Raw genomic sequence first — 17,844 nt, forward strand, 5'->3', positions numbered from 1 at the left:
GGTTTCTCTGATTTAGTTTTTGCTGTATTATGGATTCATATACATTCTGGAAAATGTTCCATGCTTCAGTTTCCCTTGAGATGAAACAGAAAAGAATGATACTAATCTGATATCTCCCTGGGCACTGGCAGGTTGAATTAGGTAATGCCTGCAATGTGGCTTGAATTCTTTAGAAAGAAGAATTTTAAAACACTAACAACGAATGTTATAGAAATGACTGCAAAGCACTTCTCATATATTTTAATCCGATGTTTAGATATTTGCATAACCAGTCTATTAAATCCTTTGAGTACAATATGGGGATGACAGAGTGATATGAACTGCTTCGTGACTGTCTTTTCCAAAAGAAAAGATAAAAATAAAAGTCAGAGTTCTAGTTCACACTGAGCTCTGCACGCATTTGAGAAAGTCTGACCTTGTAGTAGGACTACTGCTGCCCAGTAACCCTGTTAGTGGCAATATAGATTGCTCTATAATTAACATCAGTGGTGGGTGCATGTAACCAAGCAGTGTTATGGGCCATCTTTATAGCATGTCCTATCTCTACATGCATGCCTGATTAGGAAATACATACGTTGTCTGTTGTGTTTGGCCCAGTACTCTGTCTCTTCATTTTGCAACTTATTTCCACTTAAGGTAAGGTATTTGGGGAAAAGTTTGAGTAGGAGCCAATGAAACATTCCACTCATTTATTTATAGAAAAACTCTAATGGCCTTCCCATTGGACAACTATGATATTGAATATTTAAAAGACTAACATCACTTCAGAAAAGTCATGGTCTTATTTGTTGGTCTTCACAAAGAGGGATTTTACAAATGGCAAAAAGCTCTTCATGGAGGTAAGTCTGCTGCTTTTTCTTGTACCTTGCATGCCCAACACAAAGCCCACAAGTGAGAACTTGATGACCTCTGAGCTTAACACAATAGAAACAAGAAGTGAGCAGCTGTCTGCATCAGGAAATGGACATGAACAATGGCATCATGGAGTTTGATGGAGTGGGTGGAAATTGCTCACAAAGGTGAGATATAAACTCCTGAATTCTCTCACTGGAAATCTTGGCTACTCTGGGAACTGAAGACACAGCAGAGGCAAATACTTTTGTCATCTGTTAGATAATGTTTACAAACCTACTTTAACTTTTGCTTTTCTGCTTGGTGATTCCTGGGCTAAAATCACACAGCTAATCAGAAACACTCTTGAGGAGAAAATAATGGTTTTAATCCAATCAGAATATGAGAGTTAGTGGCTTGTAGATGAAACTTGCTTCTGTTTTTTTTTTTTTTTTTTTTTTTTTTACAAAACTACATTTTCCAATATACTTTTCTTTTGAGAGGAGTTGGTATTTTATGACATTTGTTCGTTCATTTAGTCAATAAGAACTTATTGGGCACTACTGCATGTCATAACTTTCTATATTAGTAATACTAGTCAATGGTTTTGATTACTTAATAAATGCTTCATACGTTACCTATTTGTCACTTACTACTTATAACAATTCTATGAAGAAAGTTTGACTGTGGCACGTCACATCTTACTAATGCTGGCCTCTGTAACAACTGTTTCAGCACTGACTGAGCGGTGAAGTTAGATATTAAAAGCTGATAGACCCAGCGCCCTTACAAATTCTGGAATGTAACAAACACCCACCAAGAGTTTTGCCCAGGCCTTTTCTGGGTCTTGAAGTATGACAAGATAATAAAGGAATTTTTAACGGGACCCATTTAGAATTAAACAAGTTTTATTGGGAGCCTGAAGAAAGTCCCTAGGTCTCCACAAATAAGTTTATTGGGGGTTTAAGGAACTCCTGATTTAGCAGGAGACAAGATAAGGGTAATCACTCCAGCACCTGGACACATTTGAATTAGGCACATTTACTGAGGCTCCAGAGGAAGGTCTTCAGGACTCCGATTTTAGTTACAGATTAGAAGTTAATCACTTATATCTTTAGATGAATGTACACTTACATGTAGACATATAGCCTAGAAAGTATATAAGCTCTGAGAAGCTTTGTAATTTTGAGTTGGTCTGGCAATATTTTCTAGGTCTACTCTCTGTACCTGGTTATAGAAATAAGCTCCCTTCTTTCCCAGTTCATTGGCATCTCATTGTTGAGCCACAAGAATAAGCAGCCCGACCGTCAGTTTTGTCTGGTTACATGAAGGAATTTCAAAAAATGTTTCTGGAAAATATATATTATAAAAAACTATTCATGAGTTTCAAACATTTTCCTCATAAAAATAAACTTGTGCTATCTCATTATAGCATGTTTAAACGGAATGTAGTATGAAGCACAAAGAAGAATAAGACATCAGATTCAAAAGAGAGCCCATCACAGCAACATAAATTCTGCTAAAATTGAAGGAAGAAGAAACATCGAACTTATCGTGAGGTTTAGATTAAAAATATGAAATGATTAAATGCTTTAGACAGTTTATGGGGACAGTGACCCAAAGAAATGAATAACTTATAAATGGTTGAACTTATTTTAAAGAAGGGACAAGACTATGTGGAAGATGAATTCCTCAGCAGTGGATTATCCTCATCAATTTGTGAGGAAAACTTCATCTTGTTTCTGTCCTAATTGAAGTAACTGACAATTAATAGAAGAAACAAGCCAACACCATGGACATCTCACTAAGTTCAGCTTACACAATTCTGACTGAAAAATTAACGTTCAACTCAATGTTTCCATTCATGGGGGCCAAAACCATTGCACCCAGATCAGCCACAGACAAGATTGGAGTTTTAATGGAAATTTTAAGCATGTGGGATCAAAATCTTGAATTATTTCTTTGAGGAATTGTAACAGAAGGTGAAGCATGGCTTTACCAGTACAACACTGAAGACAAATCAGAGTCAAAACAATGGCTACCAAGTGGTAAAAGAGGTCCAGTCCAAGCAAAGGCAAACGGGTCAAAAGCAAAGATAATGCCAAAGTTTTTTGAGATGTTCAAGGCATTTTGCTTTTTGATTGTCCAAAGGGCCAAAAAGAAACCTATACATCTGCTTATTATGAGAGGGTTGTGAGAAAGGTAGCCAAAGTTTTAGCAGAAAAAACACCCAGGAAACCTTCACCAGAGAGTTATTCTTCACCACAACAATGCTCCTGTTTATTCCTTTCATCAGACAAGGGCAATTTTGAGAGAGTTTTGTTGGGAGACTATTAGGCATCCAACCTCCAGTCCTGATTTGGTTCCTTCTGACTTATTTATGTTTTTCAATCTTAAAACATCTGTAAAGGGTACCCATTTTTCCCTGTTAATAATGTTAAAAAGACTACATTGATATGGTTAAATTCCCAAGACTTTCCATTCTTTAGAGATGGACTAAATGGCTGGTAGCATCACTTACAAAAGTCTCTTGAACTTGATAGAACTTATATTGAGAAATAAAATTTATATTTTTATCTTTTATTTCTATTTTTTCACAAACTTTCTGAAGATCTCTCATACTATTATTGTTCCTGTTTTAAGGGTGAAGTAGAGTCTTATGGATGTTGAGCTGTTTGCTCAAGCTCAGACAGTGTATAAGTAGACAAATCTAGATTTAAACCCAGGTTGGTCTGAACAAAGAAATGGAGTTTTCCAAGCATGATATATTCTGGCTCTTAGACTTCTGTAACTGGCCACATTTAGCTAGATGTGGGTAGAATGTTGATTCAAGGCCACCAATTCATCAATTGGTAGGATCCAATTAGACTATTGATCTTACAAATGTCATCAAAGAAAGACATAGACATTGTGGTGGGTTAATGGTTGGCATTGGTACTTAAAGCTATGACACAGAGACCAGGATAACCAAGATGGGACATGTATAAAATGCACAAATAGAGGAATTTATTTAACAAAGAGTAAAGAATGGGATTTGTGAAATATTCTGAGATATGGAGAGAAGAGACTTAGAATACTTATACATTGTTGATGGGAGTGTAAATTAGTTCAACCATTTTAGAAAGCAACATGACAATTCCTCCAAGAGCTAAAAGCAGAGCTATCATTTGACCCAGCAATTTCATTACTGGGTATATACCCGGAGGAATGTAAGTCATTCTACCATAAAGACACATGCAGGTGTGTGTTCACTGCAGCACTACTCACAATAGCAAAGACATGGAATTACCCCAAATGCCCATCAATGACAGATTGAATGAAGAAAATATAGTGCCTATACACCATGGAATACTATGCAGCCATAAAAAGAATGAGATCATGTATTTTGTGAGAACATAGAGCTGGAGGCCATTATCCTTAGCAAACTAACACGGGAACAGAAAACCAAATATTGCATATTCTCACTTATAAATGGGAGCTAAATGATGAGAAAATATGGACACAAAGAGGGAAATATCAGACACTGGGGTCTGCATGAGGGTGGAGGGTGGCAGGAGAGAGAGGAGCAAAAAAATAACTATTTTGTAGTAGATTTACTACCTGGATGACAAAATAATCTGTATAATAAACACCCATGACACAAGTTTACCTATGTAACAAACCTGCACATATACTCCTGAACCTAGAATAAAAGTTTAAAAAAGGATTCAGTAAAATAATGAGAGATTGTTGATTACAAGGCCCCAGATATTGTATTTTCTTGAATTCGTTTTTGGTTGGTCCTTCCTTCTTACTACTTATTTTTCCCCCCCTCCTTCTCATATGTTTCTATTTCTTCCTTCCTTCTAAATGCATTTTTTATAAACACTTATATTTCAGATATCATTTTTGAAGAGAAATGAGAGACACATTCCAGAGTTTAATGGTGAGAGTCACAGGAGGAACAGGAGGCCAGGAGTTCCTTTCCAGTGTCATTTTTTCTCCAGGGCAAACCAGGGGAATGGAAGAGATGAGCTAATGTGTCATTATTATCTCTGATTTTCATGATTATTTCTCCTGGACCTGACACAAGTGCCAGATGTGGTTCAGAGAGAAAGTGTACATTTGGCTCTGGAGAAGTCCTCAGAGTTTCTAACAATCCCTTAAATGCCTGATTAACCTTAGTGAGATTCCCAGGGGACTCCAAAAGACCTGTTCTGTTTCATTTTACCATAAAGAGTAAAGGTAGTTTTGGAAGAGTAGAGATGAGCTAGGAGGCAATAGGAAAGAGAAAGTATAAAGTATCATAGTGGTTCGAGTAAAAGGTGTCAATGTCTAATCAGAACAGAGGACTGCCTGATATAATTCCCAAGTTGTCAAGTTGGCTATGAAAGACTCTGAGAGTATAATGAGGATGGCTGACACTTGTAGGAAGACATGGTTGAAATCTCCCACTGTCTATTTAGAGCAGGGCTAAATCTAGAGGCAACCTGTTAAGACAGCAAATTTCTTAAGCAGTGCTATTGCATTGTACAGCGACAAGGGGCATCATTTGCATTATAATCTATGTGAACATCACTTTGAGGGGTGTGGAGCAGTGCAGTGCAAAGCCTGACATAGAGGTCTTCAGTCTACTGCCTCATTTATAGTTAAAAAAGCTGGGAGGCCAAGTCTCCGTCTAGGGTTCTCTAGGCAGTAACAGAGCTGAACCAGAAGTCAAGTTACTCTACTTTCAGTTCAGTGATGTTTCAGCTAAACTTGTGACTCTCAACCTGTGGGTTGCAAATCTCTAAGGAATGTGAAATTATTACAAAGAGTTATGTATATGTATATTTCTCAATCAATGTATACTAAAAGTATAATTATCATGCATTAGGTTTTATTTGCAATTATTTGCATTAAAGAAACTCCTCATTTAAGATTATGTTGCCAAAATCACTTTGCCTTCTAATCATATTGCTATTGTCTGTGCTGTTCACATTTTTTGCAAAAAAGAGAACATTTACAATACATTTGAAAGATGAGAGCTTGAGATGCTCATGCCAGGCAGTGACTGTATTATGATGTTATCCAATGAGGGTCTTTTACTTTATCTGGAAAATACTTCACAGTGAGAAAGGACACATGGAAAAAGCTTCAGATTCAAATCTAACTCAGCCACTAACTGTATGACCTTGGGTGAGCCATTTATCCTCTCTCATTTACTTAGTAGGCAATTATTGAATGCTTACTAGGTTGCAGAAATTTTCCTGGTGTAGAGAACCAGATGAAAAAACAAGTCAAAACCTTAAGACAGAGAAGAAAATAGATAAGAAAACTTATTGCCATACAGGGCAATATGTTCTGTGATCATTTTATTAATTGTTCACAATGAAATCCTAAAGGAGTATAATCTACCCCAAATGTGGGAAGGGAGGATAGTTTTAGGATATTCTTCCTAGAGTTTTTGAAACTGAACTGTGGAGCAAAGTTAATCACCATTAAGTGAAAAAGCAGGAAAAGGAACACATTCGGGACAGAGAAGGTGCCATTTACAAAGGCAGAGGAGGATAAAACACTACATACTGTCTGGCTCAATTTTCTTACTCTCAATTCTTTGGAACCTAGAGTTTCTAAGAAGCAGCAAATTGGAAATCTATGAGCTATCTTCCATATTTCAAGAGACTTAAATAAAATCACAAAATTTCCCACTTAAGTGCCTTTAAGGCTAACTAAAACGTCAAGTTCCTTAGCCTTTAATTTTAATTTGTCAACAAAGTTTGTTTCTCTGAGTATGCCATATTAATCAGAAGCGGCATTTGAGAATTGTGTGTGACACTAATCTCTAATATGAACACTGTTAATACATACAGTTTGGTAGGCAAAGTTCTTTCAGCTATAAGATGAATGGAAGAAGATGTATATGAATGCATGAGATCCTACATGAGGTTCTTATATGGATTTTGGAAGCAGGACATTCATCAGTATGCCTGGTTTATAGATAGTGCTCAAGAGCCACAGGCTGAATTAATAAATTAACAGAGATCTAGGTTGTAGGTGGAATTACTTGGCAAGCCCCTTGATTCCTTTTTTGTATATTGGCTTTCAAATCCAAGCCTTTCTCATTCCTTTCCTTCTTTGAGACACATAAAGCAAGAACTGAATACCAAGGAAGCATATAAAAATGTCTGGGTTGCATCTCTTTCCTAAAATAATTATATTTGCAAATAATATAGTCAATGGGAAGTCAAAGCACCATACAAAGATATTAGGATAATAGGCTTCTTCCTAGGATAAGTATACTAGGATGTCCTTACTAGGGTAAGTCTTCTGTCTATTCTGAATTGTAATTCAATTAAATAACTACTCATGTAGGTTATAGGATACCTAAGAATTTAGTTATAGGTGACCTATAAGAAGATACAGAGCCTTATTTTAATTTGCAATTAAATTAGATACAAACGAACACAAATGAAACATTTCAAGACAGGAGCTAGATGATCATGGTACCCCTTTCTGCTTTCTCCCTACTATTCTACAGCTCTTTTCTAACAGTTGTGTCTGGTTTTGGCTGTAACTCCACTAAACATGTCACTTTACCATCTATCTTATAACCTCTGTAATATAATTTTTTTAAAGTGTAAGATGGGAGTGAATAGTAAGACTTCCTTGTAAGATTTCAGTAAGATAAAACTAAGTCACCCGTAGAACATATATTAAGTAGTTGTTATTGCAAGAGAGGCAGCAAGGAGTACTGAAGGTGGCTTGAATTTTAAATAAGAACAGCTAAGTGTCTGTTATCTTTCTGCTTGTTATCAGTTTTGTAGTCTTAGGTAAGAAAGTTAACCCTTCAGAATTTTTCCCAATGTGTTGAGAATAAAATTTATTTATAGAATTTATGTGAAGATAAAATTAACTAATACATGATACACGTCCTAAGAAACTGCCCTGAGTATGAAAGATAATACAATGAAGAAATTTTCTCTCTCCCGTGCTGGACAGTGAGAAACCTCGAGGCAGAAGCTTTCATGAACTATTTATCACTGTATCTGTAGTATCTAGGACACAGCTTGGAACCTAGGAAGTTCTTAGTAAATATGAGTTGAACTAAACTGAATTTTTGAAGCACCTATTTAGTTAGGCTTCTTTAGTGCATAGAATACAGATCCATTCAATTCAAGATTTCTCAAATAAAAGTACACACGGATAAGGAACATGAGCAGTCCGAAAAATCAAGATGCAGAATTCTAAAGGTCAAGTAACCCTGTGTTGCATTGTGTCTGCAACGGGGGATGTTCTGTGTATAAATCATGGGCTCATAGCAACAGAAGTTTGAGGATTTTTGTTCTACCACTCAGGACTCTGCTGTGCTCCAAATACTTGCTGATCACCCTGCTCCTGACCAGCAAATTCCGCCTACTCTTTCAGCTCTGTTTTCCATGGGTTAACAGTGAATTGCCTCAACTCGTCTTTGCCAGCAGTCTATGAAATACTTCTCCAATTGGCTTGTGGATTGTCTGCCTTTCAGTCATAAGGCCACTTCTGGCCTATAAAGGTTATACCTGCCTCTCAGAATAGGAAGCCTGGGCAGTGCAGTTACAGCCAGAAGAGGGAAGCTGGGCACAGAAGCCAGCTCAAGGGTCCTGTTCAGTATACGTCACCCTTTGATTTCGTCCACCTCAAAGTGAGTTTCTGATTATTTAATCATGGCTAGAGGAAGGAATGGTAAAAGCAGTTAGCCTCTGTATCGGGTCTATTTGAAGAATGTGGTTACATTTCTCATCTACGCCTCCTTGAGAAAGAAAGCAGCAGCAGCTATGCTAACATTTTTGTTTAAAATATGCAATCAATAAAGAAGATTCTGAGTTGCTTAGCAGGATCTGGCTAGAGAGATGTTTTGATTTCAATGTTGCCAAATTTGTGTATGTAAAATAAAGAACTTGAACTAATTAAAAAGGAAAAGCCTCCCACCTTGGGAGAAAGACACCAGCATGATAAGAAGCTAGCTTTTTTTTTCCCCCTCCTAATGATCAGGAGCTGAGAGAGGGGAAGGACACTTTGAGGAAAGCCTCAGCCAGGTATGGTTGCAGCAAAGCACATCTTGAGAGGATGCTGTAAGACCCAAATTGAACCCTTTCACTTTCTTCATAAAACAAGCAACTGATAATAGGGTCCAAACAATCATCAAGTTTTGACTCTAGAGGGTTCATTGCCATCAATCTGTTGTAGGCTGCAATGATCAGGGAATACACAGATCAGGGAAATCTACCTTGGGACCAAGAGTATGAGATTAAGCAAGGTGTAACTAGTGCCTTTTGGTGTTTTTTCCTTTTCTTCTCATCATATTCAATACATGAACATTATAATGCTTTCTTTTAAAACAGTGTTTAATTTGGTTGGACCATGTAGGTTGCTTAGAGAGAATTAAAATAGACTGTGTGCAAATTAGGTGGCTAAAAAGCATTCTGAGCTGGCTTTCTTTCTCATAGTTCTATAGATGCCACCATCTCACATGATCCAGTAATCATGCATACAACTTTAATGTATTTATTTCATCTATAGTAAGAAATTCAAATTCATATGAAGTCACTGAATTCAGTGGTTGTGATGTCATGAAGACCCCCAAAAGTCCTTTGTTTACATCATCCATGCAGTCCAGGCGATGCTAATTTTTCCTTTACCTCTATCACACTCTCATATAGCTGTTACTCCATACCCTTTCATGATCTGCAGATTGAATGGTAGCTAAAACCACCAGTAATTCACCTAATATATACTAGTGGGATAAAAGGATACTATTATTAAGCTAGCCATGACTACAGTAATTATTCTTATGTTTAAAAAGAAAAAAGAGAAGGGACAAGTATTTTTTACTGTCACACATCCCGTATTTCTTTAGCCTTTAGATAATACCTTAGCTGGATAGAGAATTTATTCAAAGATGTGATCTTCATTCCTGTGAGGTCTGAGTTCTTGGCGGTCTTGCCAATATGAAATTGAGGTCATTTTCCATTAACCTTTTCCTTTGGATATGGTGACGCAGAAAGTTGCCCTCTAAGCCTTGGAGTTCCAGAAATCCACCCTCTCCTTGTTGACATGGAATATAGTATAAGCCAATTATCTCTTTATATTTAGTTTTATCAATATAGGCAATACTGGGACTATTTCCCAATAGTTCAATCAGTGGGCCAAGAAGCTAGAAACATTCACATAGCAGTTTCAATTACTATTTAAGTATTATTGTGTCTCAGTGGAGATGTCATTTTCTTGGTCACTAAAGTCTATAGGATATCAGGGTTTAGATTTACTGGCATGAAAAACAAAATTTGAAAGTGATTAATTATTAGACTATATAATTTGGGTATCAGAAGCCATCATAAGTGGGTCACTGGTACAAAGTAAAGATGATAGTAAAAGCTGTGTTTTTCGATGATAGACTACCTAATAATTCCAGTGAGCCTCAAGGGACATCAGCTTATTTCCTACTCACTTTCACTGTGAAATGATATCCTTTGGTAAGAGACAACACCATGTCCTTAACGCATTTAACCCATTCCTAGATGATAGTGTTCTCAGAAGTATAATAGATAGGAAAAATCCAGGATAAAAGTATTTCAGTGACAGGGTAAGGCAGGGTATATGCTGTTAGAAAATGATTGATACAGCTGGTGTACCACAAGATAGCTGCTGCTGATCTCCTCAATTTTAGGCACCAAATTGGAGGGAAGGGGTAAGGATTGCTCTCTACCTTTGAGAAATTTCACATTTGGGTGTGGTGGTATTCAGGTTAGCCAAGGTATGGTGCTCATAAAGATCTTCTCTTTCATCAAATATTAATTTTAACTCTAGAAAAAGTTCTAGTTTTGTCCATTGCTTTCTACTTGTATTTTTTTTTTTTTAGAAAGAAGGTAAGTGGGGATAGTAGTCATAAAAAGTAGCAGTAAACAGTTTTCTCATCTCTAGGGGACAATGCATGGTTTTGTTTTGTTTTGTTTCTTTTTTTTTGAGTAGAAAAAAAATGACAGTAAATCCTATTTTTCTTGTTCCTAGTTCTGAGCTACAGAGATGACATGTATTCCTTAAGTTGTCCAAAAGGAACTATTTGGAGGCCCTCAGAGGCTAATTTTAGGATGAGAAAGTATGGAAATCAGATTATAAGACTCAACAATGGAATGAAGAAGTAAAGATTTGAGTATGACCATCCTTGGGGAGAGCTGGCAGTGAAAAGGAACAAATAAGGTCTTATTGGGCAGAGAAACAGGTTCAGATTGATGTCGTTAAAGGTGAAAAATGAGTGATTATATCCAGAGGCAGGAACCAGGTAGCCAGAAAAGAAAGAATGGATCAGGAATCAGTCTCAGCTCTGTAGTTACCTAAGTGAACTTAGGCAATTTGCTGGACGTCTCTCTGACACAGGTTGCTTCTTTAACAATGATAAATTAATTCCTTACCCCAAAGCTTATGGGAGTAATTGCCCCTGATATGGTCCTATGAGAGTTATTTGTGTAATTTGGAATGGGCAGAAACTATTTTGTTTCAGATTATGTTGTCCTTGACGACCCCTGGATTTCTGGCCATTTAGCATTAAAGTACATAAATAGCTATGAAAAACATCTTTTTGACTCAGAAGGTATATAATTGGTGGCTTTTTGCAAACCTTAGCTAACATCCCACACAGAAAACGGCCTACTGCTGCCAGCCTTGCCAAGGCAGCTCCGTGCGGCCGAGCAGAATGCATTCTGTTCTGCATCATGCATCATCAACAAAATTGCCACTTAAGCCCTGATTCCAGAATCTTTATTGTTGGTTCTAATTTATGAAGCCAACATCAGAACACACCTTGATTTTTCAGATGCCAAGATGAGCTGGCAGTTGCTGAAATCTTGTTTTGACTTGCAAACTGATTGTATTTGAGGTTAAAGCTATGAAGGAGGCACAAATATTAGACACCAATGTTCTGTAAAAGTTAGATTTATTTTTCTCACCTTCAAACCTTTATATCTGAGGTTCATGTTATGAAGGGATAGGGACTGAGGATAAGGTTTGCAGAAGTCTTTTCTAAATGTTAGTGTAATGTTTGGTAACACCAATGAATATATAACTAAGTAAATAAATAATGTACTAGCACCTGAGTGTAAATTTAATCAACTCATTGTTCAGGATAAGAGGCTCCTGTAGGGCTAGGAGCTATTAGTTGCTTGTGAAACCAAGAATCTACTTGGGCCAAACTGTCTGGCATTACTCAGAGGATGAAAATATCAGGGCATCCTGTAGATGGTGTTCAGAGAAACAGAAAGCAGAAACTTGTGAACTGTGCTTTTAGTAGGCGTTGGCTGACAATTTTCAAAGGTTCACCAAACACTTCTGGTATAAAGTGGGATTTGAGAAACTGTTTGAGACCAAGACAGGAAAGGACACTTAAAGAGAAGGACACCCAAGACTGGTCTGCTCATGAAAAGGCTCTGAGTTTGATTCCAGGTATCACGTTACCTCATCTGGTCATGTAAGGCATTTTATGACCTTGTTTCATCTTACTTTTCCAGCTTAATCCCTCATGTTTTCTTCCATGTGTGTATCGTGCATATCAGTATCACAACAAATCAATGTAATTCCTTCAGTCTCTACTATGTACCCCACAGGGAGCATTCTAAGTGTTACGTCAGTTGATTTTTACAAAAAAATCTATAAGGTAGATATTACATACATTTTACATGTGAGGAAAAATACGGCAGAGGAAGGATAATTTACTTCCCAAAAGTAACCCAGCACATTCATGGACTGGTCAGGATTAAAATTTAAGCCTGCCTTCCTAGATTGCAAATGGAGGAAAAAAAGGCACTATAATAAAAGTTGTGCTCCAAGAGACTGATAGAAGAAGGTAGCCCTGCTTGGCAGTGTATTATAATAGTTTCAACACTACTGGAGAGAGGCTCTCCTTACCCCCAACACCAGCTACAGCAATACATGTGCTGACCAAGGGCCAGACTTCCTGGTGTGGTTAGTGCTGGAGTATAACAAGGATCTTAGTAGCAAGGTCAATGAGGCAAGGAAAAAGCCAGCCAGAAACAAACAAGAAAACCCAAACCAACACACCGACATCATACTAAGACCAGTTCACATCATTGCTTAATACAGGAGGGATGCAGAATCGAGTAATATAAAGACCTTTCTGATATGGAGTAGAAAGAACATCTCTAGTGGCTTCAGAAAAAAACATTTATGGCTAAGGCAGGAAGAATAATGGCCCTCCAAAGATGTCTATGTCCAAATCCCCAGAATATATGAATAGGTTATCGTACATGATGAAAGGAATTGGCAGATGTGGTTTAATTAAGATTCTCCAGATAGGAAGATTATTCTGAATTATCTGAGAGGATTTAACATAATCACAAAGCCACTTATAAGACAGAGGAGATGTGATGATAAAAGCAGGGAATGGGGAGATTTGATGATGTTATGCTGCTGGCTTTGAAGCAGGAAGGATTTGAGTCAGGTAATGCAAGTAGCTGCTAGATGCTGGAAAAAGCACGGAAATAAATTATTCACTAGGGCCTCCAGAAGGAACCTGTTTCTAACACCTTGACTTTAATGCATGAGACCTGTGTTGTGCTTTTGGCCTCCATGAGCATAAGAAAATAAATTTGTTGTTTCAAGCCATGAAGCTTGTGGTAATTTGTGACAGTGGCAAAACAGGAAACTAATACTATGGCCAGCAAGAAGACTATGAGAGTCCCTGAGAAGAAAACGTTTTTATGTGGGGGCACTATAGAGTTAAATAATTATTGAATGTCGAATGAAGGAATAATGGGAACAAAGGAAAAATAAAAAGATAGAAAAACCCTGTACCTGTTTCCTTCAGAGTAGCAGAAGTGAGATATTGATCCTCTGTTTTATATTCTCCTTCTATTTCTTAAAAGAGCAGTCATTCGCTGCAGAAATTACTCAAGTGTATTTTACAATTAGAAAAATTCAAAGGAGTGGTTTCCTGTGGGTGTATCTGAGGTGTCATAGGCAAGGGTTTCCTGTGTGGCTCAGGCATGGAGCAACTTGAAATGATAGCTGCTATACCTGTGGCTTTCACATGCCAGCATGGAGGTGTTTGAAAAAGAGTTCATTTACATCCTTGCTCCTCTCCACTTTGTAATGCTTCAATATTTTCTCTAATATTGGTGGAATTAGCCAAGATGGGCACAAAAGGACAAAACAATAGATGGGGCCAGGCAGAGAAGACTCCACCTGGTACATAATAGGCTACATAATAGCTACCTGGTACATCATAGGTACATAATATGATATGTAAAAGGTAGGTATATAATAGGATCAGCGGGGATATCATGCAGCCTCTTTCCCAGATGGGGACAACATCTAGTTCTGTATACTCATCAAGGGAATCTTCAGAATGTCTGATTATTCCCAGCTGTGGAGCAGATGTGAAGCTAGGAAGTCTTCTTTGAAGCACTTTGATTCATATTAACATATACTGCGTGACTGGCTGAAGCTATGTTTCTGAGACATTTATCCTATTATAATGCCTACATAAATGAATACACAAAATGAATAGGATACTAAAATGATGCTAGAAATTATATGCTAGACTCACCATAGTACCTATGAAAGTCCAATCAGACCAGGTTGCTAAAATTCTCTATATTCCCAACAAAAATCCTATTTTTCAGACTGGGTCCTGGCTGTCCATGGGAACTCAGCTCCGATTCCTTGCCATGTCTGCCTGATAAGGGTTTTCATATGCCTGAGGACTTGGGGCATGCTTTACCAGTTTGGCCAGTTAGTACATGCTAACAATGTCATTTATGGTAAACACCTGTTTTTACTTTGGGGGTCTAGAGTCTGCACTGGTAAACTAGTCATGCAGACAGTGCATACTTAAGTGACTAGCCTCCAATAAAACCCTAAACATCAAGAATAGGGTGAGTTTCCCTGGTTGGCAACATTTTACATGTATTGTCACCATTTCATGGAGAACAAGTGTATCCATGTGTGACTCTACCAGGAGAGACACCAGGATGCTTGTGCTCAGTCTTCTCCCAGACTTTGCCCCATGCTACCTTTTCTTTTGCTGATTTTAACCTGAATCCTTTCGCCATAGTATAACAGCTTCTGAATCCTGTCACTCTTCCTAATGAATTATCAAGCCAGAGGATGGTCTTGCAGACCCTTGACACAGTACTTTTATCCAAAACTTAACATACATTTTAGACAGTCTGCCCTGGTCTGTATAGTGCCAACAGTATAGAACTCAGAAGGAAAGCATAATTCTTTAATCAGAAGTATTGCAACAAATGTATTAGTATTTTTCCACAATGAATTAATGCAAAATTAATGCATAGTAAAAATTGAAAATATATATTATCTTAATGGCTGGCACAAGAATTCCTTTCAGGAGATAGCTGTCTAAGGAAAAAGTCTTGAAAGCCATTTTGGATACAAATGAGTTCTGAGTGTATAGGTAGAAAGGCAACAGAAATCCTTACTATCTACATTTTTAAAATTGTCAGGAATACAGTCCTCAGAGAAAGGGGAAACAGGAAATAAAGAAAAAGGAGTGAGAAGTCATTAAGACAGGGAGAATGAGAAAAATCAGTGAGGTGGCATGAGATTGAGACACTCCTTGGATTGAAGTGATGAGGGTAAAATTCGTCACAAGAAGAGCAAAGAAAAATTTAAGATGAGTGAAGTCTAGTACTACTACACTGAAGATGTTGGTTTTATTAAATCATAAACTCTTTCTTTGTATCCTCAGATATTCAACAAAATCTACTGTACTCAACAATAAGGGTAACTTTTGCAAAAATTGAGGAAGGGGCCTGTTTAGATTGACAAAGTTCAAAGTAAAGACAGTAGGTAGGGCAGTTAAGTTTATCAACTAATTAGATGCACAGCAGAAGCCTGAGGAATTCCTATTCCTATTCCTAAATAATTTGTAGAAATATTAAATAGGGCTTTTGATGTTCAAGTAGCAAATAATGGGAAAGGGGATAAATTGATCTTATTCTTATTAAAAGAAAAGCTTTACTGAATTATATTTAAAGGAGTTTAACTGAACAATAAACACTTAGCTAATTGGGCATCCCCCAGAATCACAGCCCATTCAGAGAGACTCCAGTGCAGCCACATGGTAGAACCAGATTTCTAGAAAAAAATAAAGGAAAATGACATAAAGAAATGGGAAGTGAGGTACACAGCTGAACTGGTTATCGGTTGGCCTTATTTGAACATGGTTTGAACAGTTGACTACATTTGGCCAAAACTCAGTGACTGGCACAGGTGTGGGCTACCACTGGTTTACACCTCTACTTGTTATAGTTCATGATGCACAGAAAATGCTGTAGGCCGAACTTATTTATTTATTTTTTTAAATTTTTTATTGCATTTTAGGTTTGGGGGTACATGTGCAGAACATGCAAGACAGTTGCATAGGTACACACATGGCAGTGTGTTTTGCTTCCTTTCTCCCCTTCACCCACATTTGGCATTTCTCCCCAGGCTATCCCTCCCCACCACCCGCTCCCACTGGCCCTCCCCTTATCCCCAAAAATAGACCCCAGTGTGTAATACTCCCCTCCCTGTGTCCATGTGTTCTCATTTTTCATCACCTGCCTATGAGTGAGAATATGCGGTGTTTCATTTTCTGTTCTTGTGCCGGTTTGCTGAGAATGATGTTCTCCAGATTCATCCATGTCCCTACAAATGACACAAACATATCATTTCTGATTGCTGCATAATATTCCATAGTGTATATGTGCCACATTTTCCCAATCCAGTCTATCATCAATGGACACTTTGGTTGATTCCAGGTCTTTGCTATTGTAAACAGTGCTGCAATGAACATTCATGTACATGTGTCCTTATAGTAGAACGATTTATAGTCCTTTGGATATATACCCAGTAATGGGATTGCTGGGTCAAATGGAATTTCTATTTCTAAGGCCTTGAGGAATCGCCACACTGTCTTCCACAATGGTTAAACTAATTTACACTCCCACCAACAGTGTAAAAGTGTTCCTCTTTCTCCACATCCTCTCCAGCATCTGTTGTCTCCAGATTTTTTAATGATCATCATTCTAACTGGCGTGAGTTGGTATCTCAATGTGGTTTTGATTTGCATCTCTCTGATGACCAGTGACGATGAGCATTTTTTCATATGATTGTTGGCCTCATATATGTCTTCTTTCGTAAAGTGTCTGTTCATATCCTTTGCCCAATTTTGAATGGGCTTGTTTGTTTTTTTCCTGTAATTCTGTTTGACTTCTTTATAAATTCTGGATATTAGCCCTTTGTCAGATGGGTAAACTGCAAAAATTTTTTCCCATTCTGTTGGTTGCCGATTCACTCTAGTGACTGTTTCTTTTGCCGTGCAGAAGCTGTGGGGTTTCATTAGGTCCCATTTGTCTATTTTGGTCTTTGTTGCCAATGCTTTTGGTGTTTTGTTCATGAAGTCCTTGCCTACGCCTATGTCTTGGATGGTTTTGCCTAGACTTTTCCTCTAGGGTTTTTATGGTGCCAGGTCTTATGTTTAAGTCTTTAATCCATCTGGAGTTAATTTTGGTGTAAGGTGTCAAGAAGGGGTCCAGTTTCTGCTTTCTGCACATCGCTAGCCACTTTTCCCAACACCATTTGTTGAACAGAGAATCCTTTCCCCATTGCTTGTTTTTGTCGGGTTTATCAAAGATTGTATGGTTGTAGATATGTTGTGTTGCCTCTGATGCCTGTGTTCTGTTCCATTGGTCTAGATCTCTGTTTTGGTACCAGTACCATGCTGTTTTGATTACTGTAGCCTTGTAGTATAGTTTGAAATCCGGTAGTGTGATGCCCCCGCTGTGTTCTTTTTGCTTAGAATTGACTTGGCTATGCGGGCTCTCTTTTGGTTCCATATGAAGTTCATGGTGGTTTTTTCCAGTTCTGTGAAGAAAGTCAATGGTAGCTTGATGGGTATAGCATTGATTCTGTAAATTACTTTGGGCAGTATAACCATTTTACTATATTAATTCTTCCTAACCATGAACATGGAATGTTTCTCCATCTGTTTGTGTCCTC

General features: G+C 37.7%; 1 protein-coding gene across 13 annotated transcripts in view; it reads left to right on the plus strand.

Moving 5' to 3' along the window:
- The window catches only part of LOC118142978 (proto-oncogene c-Rel-like), a 365,180-nt gene extending 348,113 nt beyond the window's left edge, over positions 1 to 17,067 (plus strand). For 12 of the 13 annotated variants that reach the window (XR_013520512.1, XR_013520511.1, XR_013520516.1 and 9 more), the window contains 2 exons: positions 700 to 839; positions 2,264 to 17,067. Coding sequence is in view for 1 of the 13 variants with exons in the window: in XM_078333033.1 (XP_078189159.1) it covers positions 700 to 735 (36 nt within the window). In the remaining 12 variants the exon portion in view is untranslated. Of the gene's footprint in view, positions 1 to 699; positions 1,200 to 2,263 lie in introns of those variants that run through there. The other variant, XM_078333033.1, reaches the window with a different exon arrangement.
- The last annotated feature ends 777 nt before the right edge of the window (positions 17,068 to 17,844 follow it).

The sequence above is a fragment of the Callithrix jacchus genome, chromosome 7 (assembly GCF_049354715.1).
Source record: "Callithrix jacchus isolate 240 chromosome 7, calJac240_pri, whole genome shotgun sequence".
Lineage (NCBI taxonomy): Eukaryota > Metazoa > Chordata > Mammalia > Primates > Cebidae > Callithrix > Callithrix jacchus.